Here is a 15,937-nt window from a genome sequence, read left to right on the forward strand (position 1 = left end):
GGATTCAGACATGGCAAGGACATCAGGGTTGGCAGAGTGTGCTAAAGCAGTGAGTAAAACAAACTTAGGGAGGAGACTTCTGATGTTGACATGCATGAAACCAATGCTTTTTCGATCACAGATGTCAACAAATGAGGGTGCCTGGGGACATGCAGGGCCTGGGTTTTCCTCCAAATCACCCGCAGAACAGAGGAGGAGTAGGAAGAGCATGCGGCTAAAGGCTATCAAAACTAGTCGCCTAGAGTGTTGGGGACAAAGAATAAAAGGAGCAGATTTCTGGGCGTGGTAGAATATATTCCGGGCATAATGCGCAGACAGGGGTATGGTGGGGTGCGGGTACAGCAGAGGTAAGCCCAGTCACTGGGTGATGATAAGAGAGGTAGTATCTCTGGACATGCTGGTTGTAATGGGTGAGGTCACCGCATATACAGTGCCTTGCGAAAGTATTCGGCCCCCTTGAACTTTGCGACCTTTTGCCAAATTTCAGGCTTCAAACATAAAGATATAAAACTGTATTTTTTTGTGAAGAATCAACAACAAGTGGGACACAATCATGAAGTGGAACGACATTTATTGGATATTTCAAACTTTTTTAACAAATCAAAAACTGAAAAATTGGGCGTGCAAAATTATTCAGCCCCCTTAAGTTAATACTTTGTAGCGCCACCTTTTGCTGCGATAACAGCTGTAAGTCGCTTGGGGTATGTCTCTATCAGTTTTGCACATCGAGAGACTGAAATTTTTTCCCATTCCTCCTTGCAAAACAGCTCAAGCTCAGTGAGGTTGGATGGAGAGCATTTGTGAACAGCAGTTTTCAGTTCTTTCCACAGATTCTCGATTGGATTCAGGTCTGGACTTTGACTTGGCCATTCTAACACCTGGATATGTTTATTTTTGAACCATTCCATTGTAGATTTTGCTTTATGTTTTGGATCATTGTCTTGTTGGAAGACAAATCTCTGTCCCAGTCTCAGGTCTTTTGCAGACTCCATCAGGTTTTCTTCCAGAATGGTCCTGTATTTGGCTCCATCCATCTTCCCATCAATTTTAACCATCTTCCCTGTCCCTGCTGAAGAAAAGCAGGCCCAAACCATGATGCTGCCACCACCATGTTTGACAGTGGGGATGGTGTGTTCATTGTGATGAGCTGTGTTGCTTTTACGCCAAACATAACGTTTTGCATTGTTGCCAAAAAGTTCAATTTTGGTTTCATGTGAACAGAGCGCCTTCCTCCACATGTTTGGTGTGTCTCCCAAACAACACTTTTTATGGATATCTTTAAGAAATGCCTTTCTTCTTGCCACTCTTCCATAAAGGCCAGATTTGTGCAATATACGACTGATTGTTGTCCTATGGACAGAGTCTCCCACCTCAGCTGTAGATCTCTGCAGTTCATCCAGAGTGATCATGGGCCTCTTGGCTGCATCTCGGATCAGTCTTCTCCTTGTATGAGCTGAAAGTTTAGAGGGACGGCCAGGTCTTGGTAGATTTGCAGTGGTCTGATACTCCTTCCATTTCAATATTATCGCTTGCACAGTGCTCCTTGGGATGTTTAAAGCTTGGGAAATCTGTTTGTATCCAAATCCGGCTTTAAACTTCTTCACAACAGTATCTCGGACCTGCCTGGTGTGTTCTTTTTTCTTCATGATGCTCTCTGCGCTTTTAACGGACCTCTGAGACTATCACAGTGCAGGTGCATTTATACGGAGACTTGATTACACACAGGTGGATTGTATTTATCATCATTAGTCATTTAGGTCAACATTGGATCATTCAGAGATCCTCACTGAACTTCTGGAGAGAGTTTGCTGCACTGAAAGTAAAGGGGCTGAATAATTTTGCACGTCCGATTTTTCAGTTTTTGATTTGTTATAAAAGTTTGAAATATCCAATAAATGTCGTTCCACTTCATGATTGTGTCCCACTTGTTGTTGATTCTTCACAAAAAAATACAGTTTTATATCTTTATGTTTGAAGCCTGAAATGTGGCAAAAGTCTGCAAAGTTCAAGGGGGCCGAATACTTTCGCAAGGCACTGTATATAGCATGAGCTTATAGTATTGCAACTTGGTATGAGTTGTGAACTCTTATTCACTAAAGGAGTGATACATCCTAAACGTTGAGTTATCAGCAGCTGTAAACGTCTGTGGCCTACGAAAGGACGAACAACCTCCTCAGAACGACAGGGTACTGCAATGTTTCCGTTCCACCACAAGATGACAGACTGAAGGATATTTCTGGGCGGAAACGTTGCAAAGGACAAGGGAGATCTCTGCTGGGCAACCCAGCCTTCAATCTTTAACCAATGTATCAAATCACAGCTCAGAGTAAATATATTTCTTGCATTGTCCTTTTCCAAATGGCCGTTATTTATCTTATGTATAAGATTCTGTATTTACGATAGCATAGCTTCATAAGGTCTGAATAGAGACCCAATCCTTTTGTTCCTCAGTCTTCCCACACTTTCATTGAAACCCAACCCCCTTTCTTTGCGTAACCAGCCGTCATATCGGTTTCGTCCACTAGGGACGTTTTATTTTATGACATAATTAGTAATCAATGTATGATCCATCCTGTGTATATGTAATTCTGTGTGATTAGTTAGGTATTTAGTATATAAATAAACCACATTTTGTTAGCCAGTGTTTGTGAAAATAACCAAGAATTTTACGACGTTCAGATGAGACTGAATAAGGTGACAATTAATAATTGACTGCTATTGATATAAAATATTACCAGTGTCACATTCTGACCTTAGTTCCTTTGTTTTGTATTTGTTTTAGTATGGTCAGGGTGTGAGTTGGGGTGGGCAGTTATAGTTGGTTTGGTTTGGCCTGTTATAGTTCTCAATCAGAGGCAGCTGTCAATCGTTGTCCCTGATTGAGAACCATACTTAGGTAGTCTTGTTTCACTTTTGAGTTGTGGGTGATTATTTTCTGTGTCTCTGTGTTCCACATGGAACTGTTTCGGTTTGTTATTTCACTTTGTTATTTTTGTATTTTGTCGTGTTTAGTTTGTTCTATTAAATATGGACACTTACCACGCTGCGCATTGGTCCTCCTCTTTTCCTTCATACGACAGCCGTTACAGAATCACCCACCACCAAAGGACCAAGTAGCGTGGTAATGGGCAGCAGCAGCAGCAGCGGCCAAAATCTCAAGACTTCCTGGACATGGGAGGAGATTTTGAACGGAGACGGACCCTGGGCTCAGGCTGGAGAATATCGCCGCCCCAAAGCAGAGCTGGAGGCAGCGAAAGCTGAGCGGCGGTGGTATGAGGAGGCAGCACGGCAGCGTGGTTGGAAGCCCGAGAGGCAGCCCCAAAAATGTATTGGGGGGCACACGGGGAGTGTGGCTAAGTCAGGTAGGAGACCTGAGCCAACTCCCCATGCTTACCGTGGAGAGAGAGAGACCGGGCAGGCACCGGTGCGCAGGCATAGCCCGGTGCGGTACATAGCAGCGCCTCGTATCAGCCGGGCTAGAGTGGGCATCGAGCCAGGTGCCATGAAGCCGACTCAGCGCATCTGGTCTCCAGTGGGTCTCCTTAGGCCGGGGTATATGGCACCAGCCCTACGCATGGTGTCCCCAGTTCGCCATCACAGCCCAGTGCAGGCTATTCCACCTTGCCACACTGGCCTGGCTACGGGGAGCATTCAGCCAGGTAGGGTTGGGCAGGCTCGGTGCTCAAGAGCTCCGGTGGCAGCCCCCCGCACCAGTCTGTCTCTCCTTCTCCTCCCTACAGGTGCTCCCGCCTGTCCAGTGCTGCCAGAGTCTTCCACCTGCCCAGCGCTGCCAGAGTCTTCCTCCTGCCCAGCGCTGCCAGAGTCTCCCGTCTGTCCTGAGATGCCAGAGTCTCCCATCTGTCCTGAGCTGCCTGAGTCTCCCGTCTGCCCTGAGCTGCCAGAGTCTTCCTCCTGCCCAGCGCTGCCAGAGTCTCCCATCTGTCCTGAGCTGCCGGAGTCTCCCGTCTGTCCTGAGCTGCCGAAGTCTCCCGTCTGCCCTGAGCTGCCGGAGTCTCCCGCCTGCCCTGAGCTGCCGGAGTAGCCCGTCTGTCCTGAGTTGCCGGAGTCGCCCTTCACTCCGGAGCTGCCTGAAACTCCCGTCTGTCCGGTGCTGCTGGAATCTCCCGCCCATTTGGGACCCCTGGCTAGGGTCCCCAGTCCGAGGTCGGCGGAGAGGGTCGCCGCTCTAAAGAGACCAAGTAGGCAGGTGGAGAGGCGGACAAAAACTATGGTGGAGTGGGGTCCACGTCCCGCGCCAGAGCCGCCACCGCGGACAGACGCCCACTCAGACCCTCCCCTATAGGTTCAGGTTTTGCGGCCGGAGTCCGCACCTTTGGCGGGGGGTACTGTCACGTTCTGACCTTAGTTACTCTGTTTTGTGTTTGTTTTAGTATGGTCAGGGTGTGAGTTGGGGTGGGCAGTCTATGTTCCTTTTTCTATAATTTGGGATTCTGTGTTTGGCCTGGTATGGTTCTCAATCGGAGGCAGCTGTCAATCGTTGTCCCTGATTGATAACCGTACTTAGGTAGCCTGGTTTCACTTTTGAGTTGTGGGTGATTATTTTCTGTGTCTGTGTGTTCCACAGGGAACTGTTTAGGTTTGTTATTTCACTTTATTATTTTTGTATTTTGTCATGCTCAGTTTGTTCTATTAAATATGGACACTTACCACGCTGCGCATGGGTCCTCCTCTTTTCCTTCATACGACAGCCGTTACAACCACGTCTTTAAGAGTTTATTCGGAAGACAACAGCTCTATAAACATTATTCCGTGGTGCCCCGACTTCCTAGTTAATTACATTTACATTATTAGTTTAATCAGGTAATATTAATTACAGAGAATTAATTTGATAAAATAGCATGTTATATAATTTAATCCACAGTAAAGACACAACAATTGGAAAGCAGTGGCTGTACAGTAGTGTGCTATAAATTACTTCAGAGCTCAGGCTCTGTGCTTCATAGCGCTGTATGGGTTTTGTTTGACTGACAGTCTTGTTCTGTACATGAGTACCGCACGGGACAAGAAGTTGCCCCCATCACTCCTGCATTTTTTGTTTTCTGAGTGAGGGAAGGCCTGTAAATTAAAGAGACTCAATGTGTTCTGAAAGATGAGATGTTGAGGATTATAATAAATACCACTTTGATGTCATACAAGCAAGCCAAACACCTGTGAATCCAAATTTGCACACTTCCATATCATAAAACTCATGTCATATACAGCATCCATGTTTATGATAACTAGGTTTGATATAAGCTACAAGATGACGTGACATCACACTGGATTGTTCTGTACAGAATGAGCCTATGCTTGTCTATTGTGAAGAAAATTTGCCGTGGAACATGCGCTTGAATGCACACAACTCCTTTCTATGCTCACCAAAATGACACACCATCTTTCTCTGAATTGCCTTGTGAAAGCTTAACATTGTTAGATCACATTTTATACCTGAGCTAGTCATGTTGGCAACAGAACAAGCTTTCAAATGATGCCCACCTGACGCAGATTGATATTTAAACAGGGACGTTTTTGGATTGCGTAAAAAAACAACAGTAATTGTGTGATGGCAGGGATAAAGGGTTGCGATCCAAACAAAAAAACTACAAATGCGCTTGCTTGAGTTTATCAATGGCACAGCTAGGATAGATGTTAAAAAACACCTTATAATTGAAGACTCTTCTTTGAGCAAATAAAATGCATTGAAATTATGTAGGAACTGTGCACACTTTGGAGAGTTGTGTGGCCACTTGGAGATATTTCCCACAGGTGTAAAGGGTTAAGACCTTGCTATCTGGTAGTAATTATCATTCAATAGCGCCAGTCAACAATGTCGCAGCAGCCTAAAATGCTGCTAACCTTTTTCCTTTCTGCCCTGATTATTCACAATAAAAACGGGCAGCCTTATTGCATATTCCCACCCTCGACATAATATGTGTGTATCGTGGTCTGAGATCTGTATCATATTTCCTCTTCCTCTCTCTCTCTCTCTCTCTCTCTCTCTCTCTCTCTCTCTCATCATTCACCTTGCTTTCTATGTATTCTTTATTCCATCAGGACAAAATATCCATTTGTTGTATACAGAGCTTGGACAATGGCCCAAACATCCCAGTATATCTTTTGGAGATCGATTCCACAATGGAATTGATTTAAGCTTTAAATGGCTGGCGGATTTCTGTCATTCTGTCTCTCCTGAAATGCATAATCATTCATCTGATTCCATCTGTACCATTTTCCCACAGTCCACATCACTACAAAGTAGCAACATATCCAAGCAGAAGTAATGGACATAAAGGACACACCAAGGACAGAACGGAGATTATATATTTTCAAGCGCACTCTTTTTCAAAGTAACGGACGATATGTCTCCTTTTCAAACTCTCTCTGTATCATGATTTATCTTGTAACAATATGATAGCACTAATATGAGGGTCACAACATTAGGAAAATGAGGTAATACAGTTTTTGTAAGGAAAGGAAAAGATTGGGTTATTGTGGTAATAACATTGAGCCACAGGGGAGACCTTTGCTTTATGTTAGATATGTGGATTTTGAAGCATTCCCCCCAAAAATGACCAACCGCTGTATTTGTTCTGTTTTTCTCTATGTACAACTAACCAAACCAAGTTCTGAAATCCATCAGAAGTACTGCCAGTGCGTTTTCCAAAATAGGACAGCCTCAGTCTCAAGGCGTCAACCTATGACTAAATCCACTTTCAGTTAAGTGTTCAGGCTTTATTCTGATCAGGCTACTGATGGCAGTGTCTTCTTCTTCTCTGCCCATCATAGGGAGGAGGCCATCATGTCCACCTACTTTGACACAGTAGATGATCTCTTGGCGTCTTTCGGCCCGGTCCGAGACTGTTCCCAGGACAACGGGGGCTGCAGGAAGAACTTCAAGTGTGTGTCGGACCGCAGAGTCGACTCAACCGGCTGTATGGTGAGTTACTGTCACCTCTGTAAAACCTCTCGAAAGAAATGTCATTCCCACATTTATTCTTAGTATGACACAATGAGAATTGTCGCATAATGAAGTGCTATATGTAAGTGTAATGTCTCAGCGATGTGTAATTTCTCAGTCGGAGGATTCATAATCTCCCATAATTTAGAGGATTTATGTGATTCAGTTTGACTTCATCGAGTTAAGATGCTTTAGGCAGTTGAAGATCTGCTAATTAACACATACACATTGATACAGAGGAAAGGGAGTAGGCGCCGGTCGTTTCCCACCACATTCTGAAGAGCGTTAGGCATTCCATGATGATAATGATCTTGGGACATGTTTCTAAATCTGTGATTGGCAAAAGTGTGAACGTTCACACCACCTGCATGCATATTGAAAGCAAGTCAGACAGGTATAAAACGAAGATGTCATGATCCCAGGCTTACTCAAATCATGAATATCCCCAAAAATATCATCTGAAACTGACATTTTTGGAGTAGCTACATTGCCACACCCAGAAACGTTAGAAGTTATAGGCTGTCATACTGTAACCTACACTCTTAGAAGGGTTCCAAAAGAGTTCTTCAGCTGTCCACATAGGACCCTTTAAATAACCCTTTTTGATAACATGTAGAACCCAGTTTGGTTCCACTTATAACTCTCTGTGGAAAGGGTCCTACATGGAACCTAAAAGGGTTATTTAAAGGGTTCTCCTATGGGGATAGCCGAAACCCTTTTAGGTTCTAGATTGCACCTCATAGTGTACTGTAGGAAGCATATTACAGTTGATTTGATATGCAATACAGTACATCTTTGAGTGAGCGTGGTTGGTCGTTTGCATATTTACAACGGGAGGAGAGATGGAGGAGAGACGGGAAAGGTCCAATGCCAGAGGTTTGGCGGGAGTTTGGGCGGGCTCGGAGTCGTAAAACAATTACATTTATGGGGTAGTTGGGTAGCTGTGTGATGGATGGCTTGATCATTAGGGGATAGGGTGCTGCTGTAATTTGACTGGCCTCTGGGCTGTATGTCCCTAAGAATGTGAGCCAAACACTGATACTACAATTTCTACTGGGGCTGTTAAAATAATTGCTGAATCGAGAGAGATCTGCTCAACTCTTGCTATGCTACTCTGAGAGCCAGCTTAAAAGGGATATTGCCTCACACAACTATCAGAGAGTAATTGTTTTACCCACAAATGTAATGTATTGCTAAATATTGCCTTATACCACTCAGAGGTCTTTCACATGAGGATTCACCAACACAGTGGCCAATAGTGTTCTTATAGTGCAACATTGTGTTAACCTGTTGCAGCTTACTTTACATACCTCCAATTTGTAAAGACATGGAAACATACATATTTATTCTACATCCATATATACTGATGGGACCATTCACACTGGAAACGTGAAAAACCCAGTAGAGTTGCAGTTCTTGACACACTCAAACCAGTGTGGCTGGCACCAACTACCATACCCTGTTGAAAGGCACTTAATATTTTGTCTTGCCCATGAGGGTACAACACTCATGTAGAGCATTGAGCACAGCTTTATTTCAGGTAATAGATACGCGGGGTTGTATCCAAATCATTGCATTTCCATAATGTTTCAAACGTTTATCTCTTTAGAGGGATAGGTAGAGTCACTGCATACAACTCAGCTCTTACTCCATACATGGTTACTATGACAATCTGAGATGTTCCCAGAACCATATACTGTATGATTACAATATGCCATGCTTGAGAAAAAGGCATCTTTAGTCACCAGGACTAATAAATGGTGATGTAGTACTTGCTCTTTGTTTTTTGTTTTTTTTTTATCATCAAAGGTGAGATTTTTCACAAGTGCATTAGATAAAGCCCCCTGTGGCTGAAACCTGAAGTTCATAAATATGTAGTAACAAATAGGGCAAGAGTTATCTGCTTTAACAATGAAAAATAACTAAGTAGTGTTATTCATTGAAAGTCACGTTTTTTTAACATGAATCTCTGGATATACAAGGTAACTGCCAAAATAAAGGAAACACCGACATGCATTGTCTTAATAGGGTGTTTGTCCACCAAGAGCCAGAACAGTTTCAATGCACCTTGGCATAGATTCTACAAGTGTCTGGAACTTTTTCCCACAAGAAATTCAATAATTTGGTTTTGTTGATGGTGGTGGAAAATGCTGTCTCAGGAGCCACTCCAGAATCTCCCGTAAAAGTGTTCAATTGGGTTGTGATCTGGTTAACTGAGATGGTCATGGCATATGGCTTATATATTTTTCATGCGCATCAAAGCAGCAAACCACCACTCGTGCCTTATGGGGGCATTGTCATCCTATGGGGGCATAGCCATGGTAGCCAAAATAATGTCCTACCCAGCATTTTTATAAGCATAATGTAATTTTAATTGCTTAATTAACTCAGGAACCACACCTGTGTGGAAGCATCTAATTTCAATATACTTTATATCCCTCATTTACTCAAGTTTTACCATTATTTTGGCAGTTACCTTGACATCTTAACCATATGGCTCAAATACTTCATGTTTATTGTTGTGGAACGGAATGTGCACTATGTATAGGTACATCAATTGATTTATGATGGTGCTGTAAATGATCTCTTGGCTACGTGTTCTTTTCTGAAACATATACTCCCTCCCATGTGTTGTGTTTCTTCTATCATCTTTTCAATGTCATCACTCTTTCCCCTTTTTACCGCTTCTCATTCAAACATTCAAAGTGAGATGTGAGCTACGTGTCACAACTCTACTAAGAAAGACATTGCTCTCAATGTGTGATGATCCCTTCAGAAGCTTTTCATTTCATATGTTGTTTCTTACCTTAAGGTTAACATTGAATTATGGCTTTTATGGATATTTTTTCCATCTTTTATGGACTGAAACTAAAGCACTTTTTCCAAAGAGGAAAGACGCAAGACAGAGAGACAAATGTCAGCACATCAGAGAGAACAGAAGGAGGTATTATTTTTGACATGATTTGTCTTGTGCCATATGGTTTTCATCAATATCATGACAAATTTAGCATTGATTAAGAGGTATGACATTACCATCAGAGGGGAGAAGAGCATTTGAATAAAAGTCAAGGAAAATAGTTTTGATTGACAACGAAGGAAGCACATTTTGTGGGCGACTTAGCAAAGTGAGATGCAATATGGGTGCTCAATCAAGCTATGTAATTAGTGTTTAAATACAGTAGGCATTTATTGACTAATTCTACTATGTTGTTATTGTATTTATAGGTACTTTTAACAACCCATAACACAACATTTTAAGACATCATTGGGAGTCCTCGTCATCTCCAAATTACTTAGGAAATTGCTACAAAGAGATGAGTACTCTGCTAAAGCAATCATATTTTGACTCTTTTTGTGAAAACAAATCCTTTTAAGTGTGCACTCCACCTCTCTGTCTAAGATGTTGTTACTGAGAGAGTGGATGAGAAGCAGATATATAAACCTCTTAAACTGGCCAATTTGAAGGGTTCAGGGTGGGAAATGCTATAGTAGGTGGCTTTGAAAGACACACAAAATAATAACCATAACAGGGGAAGTGGTGGAAGGGCAGGAGAAGAGGACGTTGCGATCAGATGAGCCTGTTTCATTTAACACAATGAACCACGCTAGAACTCTATGCCATTGTCTAAATTGTCTTACATTTCCTGATACTTCTACTGTCGATGATTCAAATACCCTGCAACAGGCCACTGTTGTATCTAAAAGAGAATTATAACAATGTCTGTTACAGGATTATGGATCTTTCCCTGGCCTCTTTATATTTGCAATTAACATTCATGCCAAGCAAACAGTAATCAATATTTTGCTTAAAAATCACTTACCAATATGCGACTCTATTTCTGTCTGTCCGGCTTTGGTTCCTTCAATAGCCTTTGAGTGCTTTGTCTACAATACATCAAGTTGTTTTTCAATGGTGCTCAGTATACATAATATTGTCTGATGACAAATGATTGTGATTTTCTACATTTGTACATTTGTTTTAGCAGACACTCTTATCCAGAGCGAGTGAGTGGATACATTTTCCTACTTTTTGTCCATACTAATCCCCTGTGGGATTCAAATGCACAACCCTGCTCACCAACTGAGCCACACGGGACCGTTTCCTTAAGTATTTCTCCAGTGGTTATGGTATTTCAGTTTACTAAACCCACAGCAGCTATGCACCATTAGCACTGTCATGTAACGAGGCCTCACAGGTTTCAATGTTCTTTGCTCTTTATTTCTTGACATGCTTTCATTTCCTCAAAGCACTGTCTTGACATATCACTGGTTCTGTTTTGATACGATTACTGACTGCCATTAAGACCCACATGGTTTATCGACAACCTTGTATATGACACAACACACTGGTGTCAACCTGACTCCTCAGAAAGAGGAAATAGCTCAAATGTCCAAAAACCAGCTTGTTTGATTGCATTGCACTTTTAGTGTGATGACACAACCCAATGTTTTGTCATGGTTTCAGTTCACCGTCAGAAGTGTGACTTTTTTGTGTTGTGTATTTAGTGTAGCCTAACTGCAGCGAACTGCAGACATGAGGGAAACTGTCGCCATGCCAATTGAATCCAATATGCCTTCATTTCAAGGAATTAACATGTACTGTATCAAAGTAATGGCAAAAGCTAATCTTGTCTGGTTTATATTTCCCTGCACTCCAAGGATAATTATCAAGTATTCCTGCAGTACATCTGAAATATATTATGAAATAAAAGAGAACAAGCGATAGACTAAAAGCGTATTAATTAACAGACTATCGACTGAGGTGCAATAAACTAGTTCTAGCTTTGGGTTGATAAGGATGAATCTGGTTCCCATATGTGAAATTCTAATTAATTTCCTTGCATAATTCAGATCTCATTTGGAACGTTGCTGAATGGCCGCTGTTCCACCTCGCTAATTTGTTGCTAGCTTGTTAATTAAATTATTCAGTCCATATTCAGGCAAGTTGGCTATGTGATCCCAATGCCTCTCTGCCCATGGCCATGTGCACTTTTTAAAGCATCATTTACAGACAACATGGTTGCTATTGTTATACATGAAAAGGTAGCATGTTGTTGACAAACTGTTTGCCTTTTCTTTATTCCTGTTTGTAGGGGTGGTTTTTGAGAACTGCAGTTTATTCCTCCAAAGTGAGTGATAACTTTACAGATTCACACATAATCTTGAACATTGCCTCCTGTATTGTGCCTCATCCTGATATATGGATTGATATTAAACTGCTCTATAACAGAGTCATCTTGGTCCTACTCAATATGTTCCTGTCTTCATTTGGACAGCAATGAGTTTGATAGAGATTCATGTTGTGTCTTAATAGGAATTAAAGGTCTTGTCTGTCTTAGATTATGAATCAAATAAATCTTTGTTTATTACCAACAGATCTTAAACATAATTTAACGATTGTTATCCCCAACAAAGCTGATTGGTCCCCTTAAAAGATAACTAACCGTTTGAGCTTCAATTGTAAATCGATTCTAAGCATGCCCTTTAAGGCTCTGAAAAGGTGGCAGTCATTTTGATGATTAAAAAATAACAACTCAATTTGTTGAAAGGTTACGGTGGCCGTTTCAGCTGCTGCTCACGCTGGAAGCTAATTATCCTCTTACTCTCTAGGAAGTAGGCTGCTATTTGGTTGCTGCTATTTGGTTGCTGCTATTTGGTTGCTGCTTTTCATTGGCACCAACACAAGGTACCAGTGATCAAAAAAAAAAATGATGCGCCTTGGTCTCATCATTACGATGAACGTGACACTCAGATTATTCTGAAATTGTTTCTGCAGTTAGAAACATAAAATATTAGCATTCCTTTAACATTGTTTTGTCTAAATATAATTAGATCTCTGAGAAATGTAGCTAATTGACTGCACCCAAGTTGGTCTTAAAAAAAAGTATATTTATATAATGTCCAATAAATATAGAACCTAAAATCAGATTTGTACCAAACCCCCGCAAAATCCACCCCAAAAGTATCCGTATCAGTTCTCTGTCTGACAAGTAAACTGTGCAAAAAAAGGAACGTCCTCTCACTGTCAACTGCGTTTATTTTCAGCAAACTTAACTTGTGTAAATATTTGTATGAACATAACAAGATTCAACAACTGAGACATAAACTGAACAAGTTCCACAGATATGTCACTAACAGAAATGGAATAATGTGTCCCTGAACAAAGAGGGGGTCAAAATCAAAAGTTACAGTCAGTATCTGGTGTGGCCATCAGTTGCATTAAGTACTGCAGTGTGTCTCCTCCTCATGGACTGCACCAGATTTGCCAGTTCTTGCTGTGAAATTTTACCCCACTCTTCCACCAAGGCACCTGCAAGTTCCATGACATTTCTGTGGAGAATGGCTCTAGCCCTCACCCTCCGATCCAACAGATCCCAGAAGTGCTCAATGGGATTGAGATCCGGGCTCTTCACTGGCCATGGCAGAACACTGACATTCCTGTCTTGCAAGAAATCACACACAGAACGAGCAGTATGGCTGGTGGCATTGTCATGCTGGAGGGTCATGTCAGAATGAGCCTGCAGGAAGGGTACCACATGAGGAGAAGGATGTCTTCCCTGTAACGCACAGCGTTGAGATTGCCTGCAATGACAACAAGCTCAGTCCAATGATGCTGTGACACACCGCCCCAGACCATGACGGACCCTCCACCTCCAAATCGATCCCGCTCCAGAGTACAGGCTTTGGTGTAACACTCATTCCTTCGACGATAAACGCGAATCCAACCATCACCCCTGGTAAGACAAAACAGCGAGTCATCAGTGAAGAGCACTTTTTGCCAGTCCTGTCTGGGCCAGCGACGGTGGGTTTGTGCCCATAGGCGACGTTGTTGCCGGTGATGTCTGGTGAGGACCTGCCTTACAACAGGCCTACAAGCCCTCAGTCCAGCCTCTCTCAACCTATTGCAGACAGTCTGCACTGATGGAGCGATTGTGCGTTCCTGGTGTAACTTGGGAAGTTGTTGTTGCCATCCTCTCCCTGTCCCGCAGGTGTGATGTTCTGATGTACCGATCCTGTGCAGGTGTTGTTTAATTATTATTATTATTTTTAAATGTTATCCCCAATTTCGTGATATCCAATTGATTTAGTAGCTACTATCTTGTCTCATCGCTACAACTCCCGTACGGGCTCATGCTTCCTCCGATACACAACCCAACCAAGCCGCACTGCTTCTTAACACAGCGCGCATCCAACCCGGAAGCTAGCCGCACCAATGTGTCAGAGGAAACACTGTGCACCTGGCAACCTTGGTTGGCGTGCACTGCGTCCGGCCCACCACAGGAGTCGCTGTTGCGCAAAGAGACAAGGATATCCCTGCCGGCTAAACCCTCCCTGTTATGTAATGTATTCTCATGTTTTTTTACATGTTCAGAAAAATTCTCATTTTTGTGTCATTTCTAAAATGTGTTAGGTTTCTGTTCTATCCTTTATCCATATTACCAGGGTCTGACCACTATATAGTGATGTTCCTGCTCATTTTTCAAGAATACCACCTCAATATTAAAGGGATAGTTCACCCAAATTACAAAATTGCATATTGGTTTCCATACTCTGTAAGGAGTTTATGGACAAGGTGTGAGAGCAACCCATGCTTTGGTTTTGTTTACCTGGTCACTGTTTCAAATGTTAACTTTGTAGCATTTGTGGCACAAATCCAATGCATGTCACTGGTACCTACACTAAATAATAAAAAGTGCTTTTTGAAAATTACTCGTCAAACATCTCAATTCAAAATCAGGGGCATTAATATGGACTTGGTCCGCCCCTTTGCTGTGTCGTGGAAATTTCCTCTATTTACCAAATCATGGGAGCAAACCACACACACAAGTCAGAATTAATTATCAAAGTCCATCTTTAATTATATGAGCTATATCACAATCCTGTGACTCTCAGGTAATTCAGTGTCTCTCAGTGAATTCTCTGAGAGCCCCTTCTGCATTGCAACTGCGATCCTTTAATAGCAAAGAACACACATAGTCAGACAACATAGACATAATAAATCGTTCAGCTTTGTCTCCTTACTCAAACCCCAGAACCATAAACCAATCCTCCATATCAACAGGCATATATCAAATTGTCATTTTGATACAACCAATTCTAAATACAACCAATCCTGGAAAAACTCACGTAGAGGAGAATGATTGCTATAGGTTAAGATAGGGACAACATTAGAGGGAGCATAGAATAATTCCAGACACTGCCACCCTCCTTTCCCCTCTGAGAAAAGTAGGGAGTGACTCCACACAGACACAGTGGAGCAAAATATATGTTTACACATGATGACACTTTGACCTCTCCCCTCTCTGCGGCCCATGCAACTTAGTCTTGACATAGAACAGATACTGCAACCCTGCCACAGTATTATACAAAAATAACCTTCTTGATGAAAAGTAAATTACAAACATATGATGAATATAAAACATCTTACATATGTTAAAAACAAATTCTGATTATTCCCTAACATTCCCCTCTCAAGGGACTCAGTCCCTTCTGAAAAATCAGAATATTTATTACATACTCAATATTTAAAAATTCAAATCCCCTCAATGTCAAATACCTTAGCGTATATGTAAGCTTTCTCCCTTCTGGAACTAAGTTTACAACCTGTATTCTACAAGACAAACTTGCACATGTTTAATAACACAGAATAATCCATTTGAGGAAAATAAAAACATAACATATAAATGCTCTTTAAGTTACATGAGAACCAGTGTCTAATCACAGGCCTCCTCACAACATATAGGACAGACATCCCTCTAAGTCCTCATGCTCAGAATTATACTCAGGAATAGAGAATAGGACATTGAAATCATTCATATTCCAAATCATAAGTAACAACCCAACTATTTATCAAACCAATATTTAGAATAGCATTCCTCAGTGATTTAAATTTGTCTTATCACTCAAAGTAAAAACCTCAATTTAACATACAACAATATTAGCAGATTTACATACAGTATAATTATCCCATAATTCTAC

The 15,937-nt window shown here is 41.8% G+C and overlaps 1 protein-coding gene across 1 annotated transcript in view; it reads left to right on the forward strand.

The window, feature by feature from the left end:
* Positions 1 to 15,937, forward strand: part of LOC135517965 (astrotactin-2-like) — a 569,522-nt gene that overhangs the window by 239,115 nt on the left and 314,470 nt on the right. The window contains exon 11 of the mRNA XM_064942708.1: positions 6,787 to 6,937. Coding sequence (XP_064798780.1) covers positions 6,787 to 6,937 — 151 coding nt within the window. The remainder of the gene's footprint in view (positions 1 to 6,786; positions 6,938 to 15,937) is intronic.

The sequence above is a fragment of the Oncorhynchus masou genome, chromosome 28, assembly GCF_036934945.1.
Source record: "Oncorhynchus masou masou isolate Uvic2021 chromosome 28, UVic_Omas_1.1, whole genome shotgun sequence".
Taxonomy (NCBI): domain Eukaryota; kingdom Metazoa; phylum Chordata; class Actinopteri; order Salmoniformes; family Salmonidae; genus Oncorhynchus; species Oncorhynchus masou.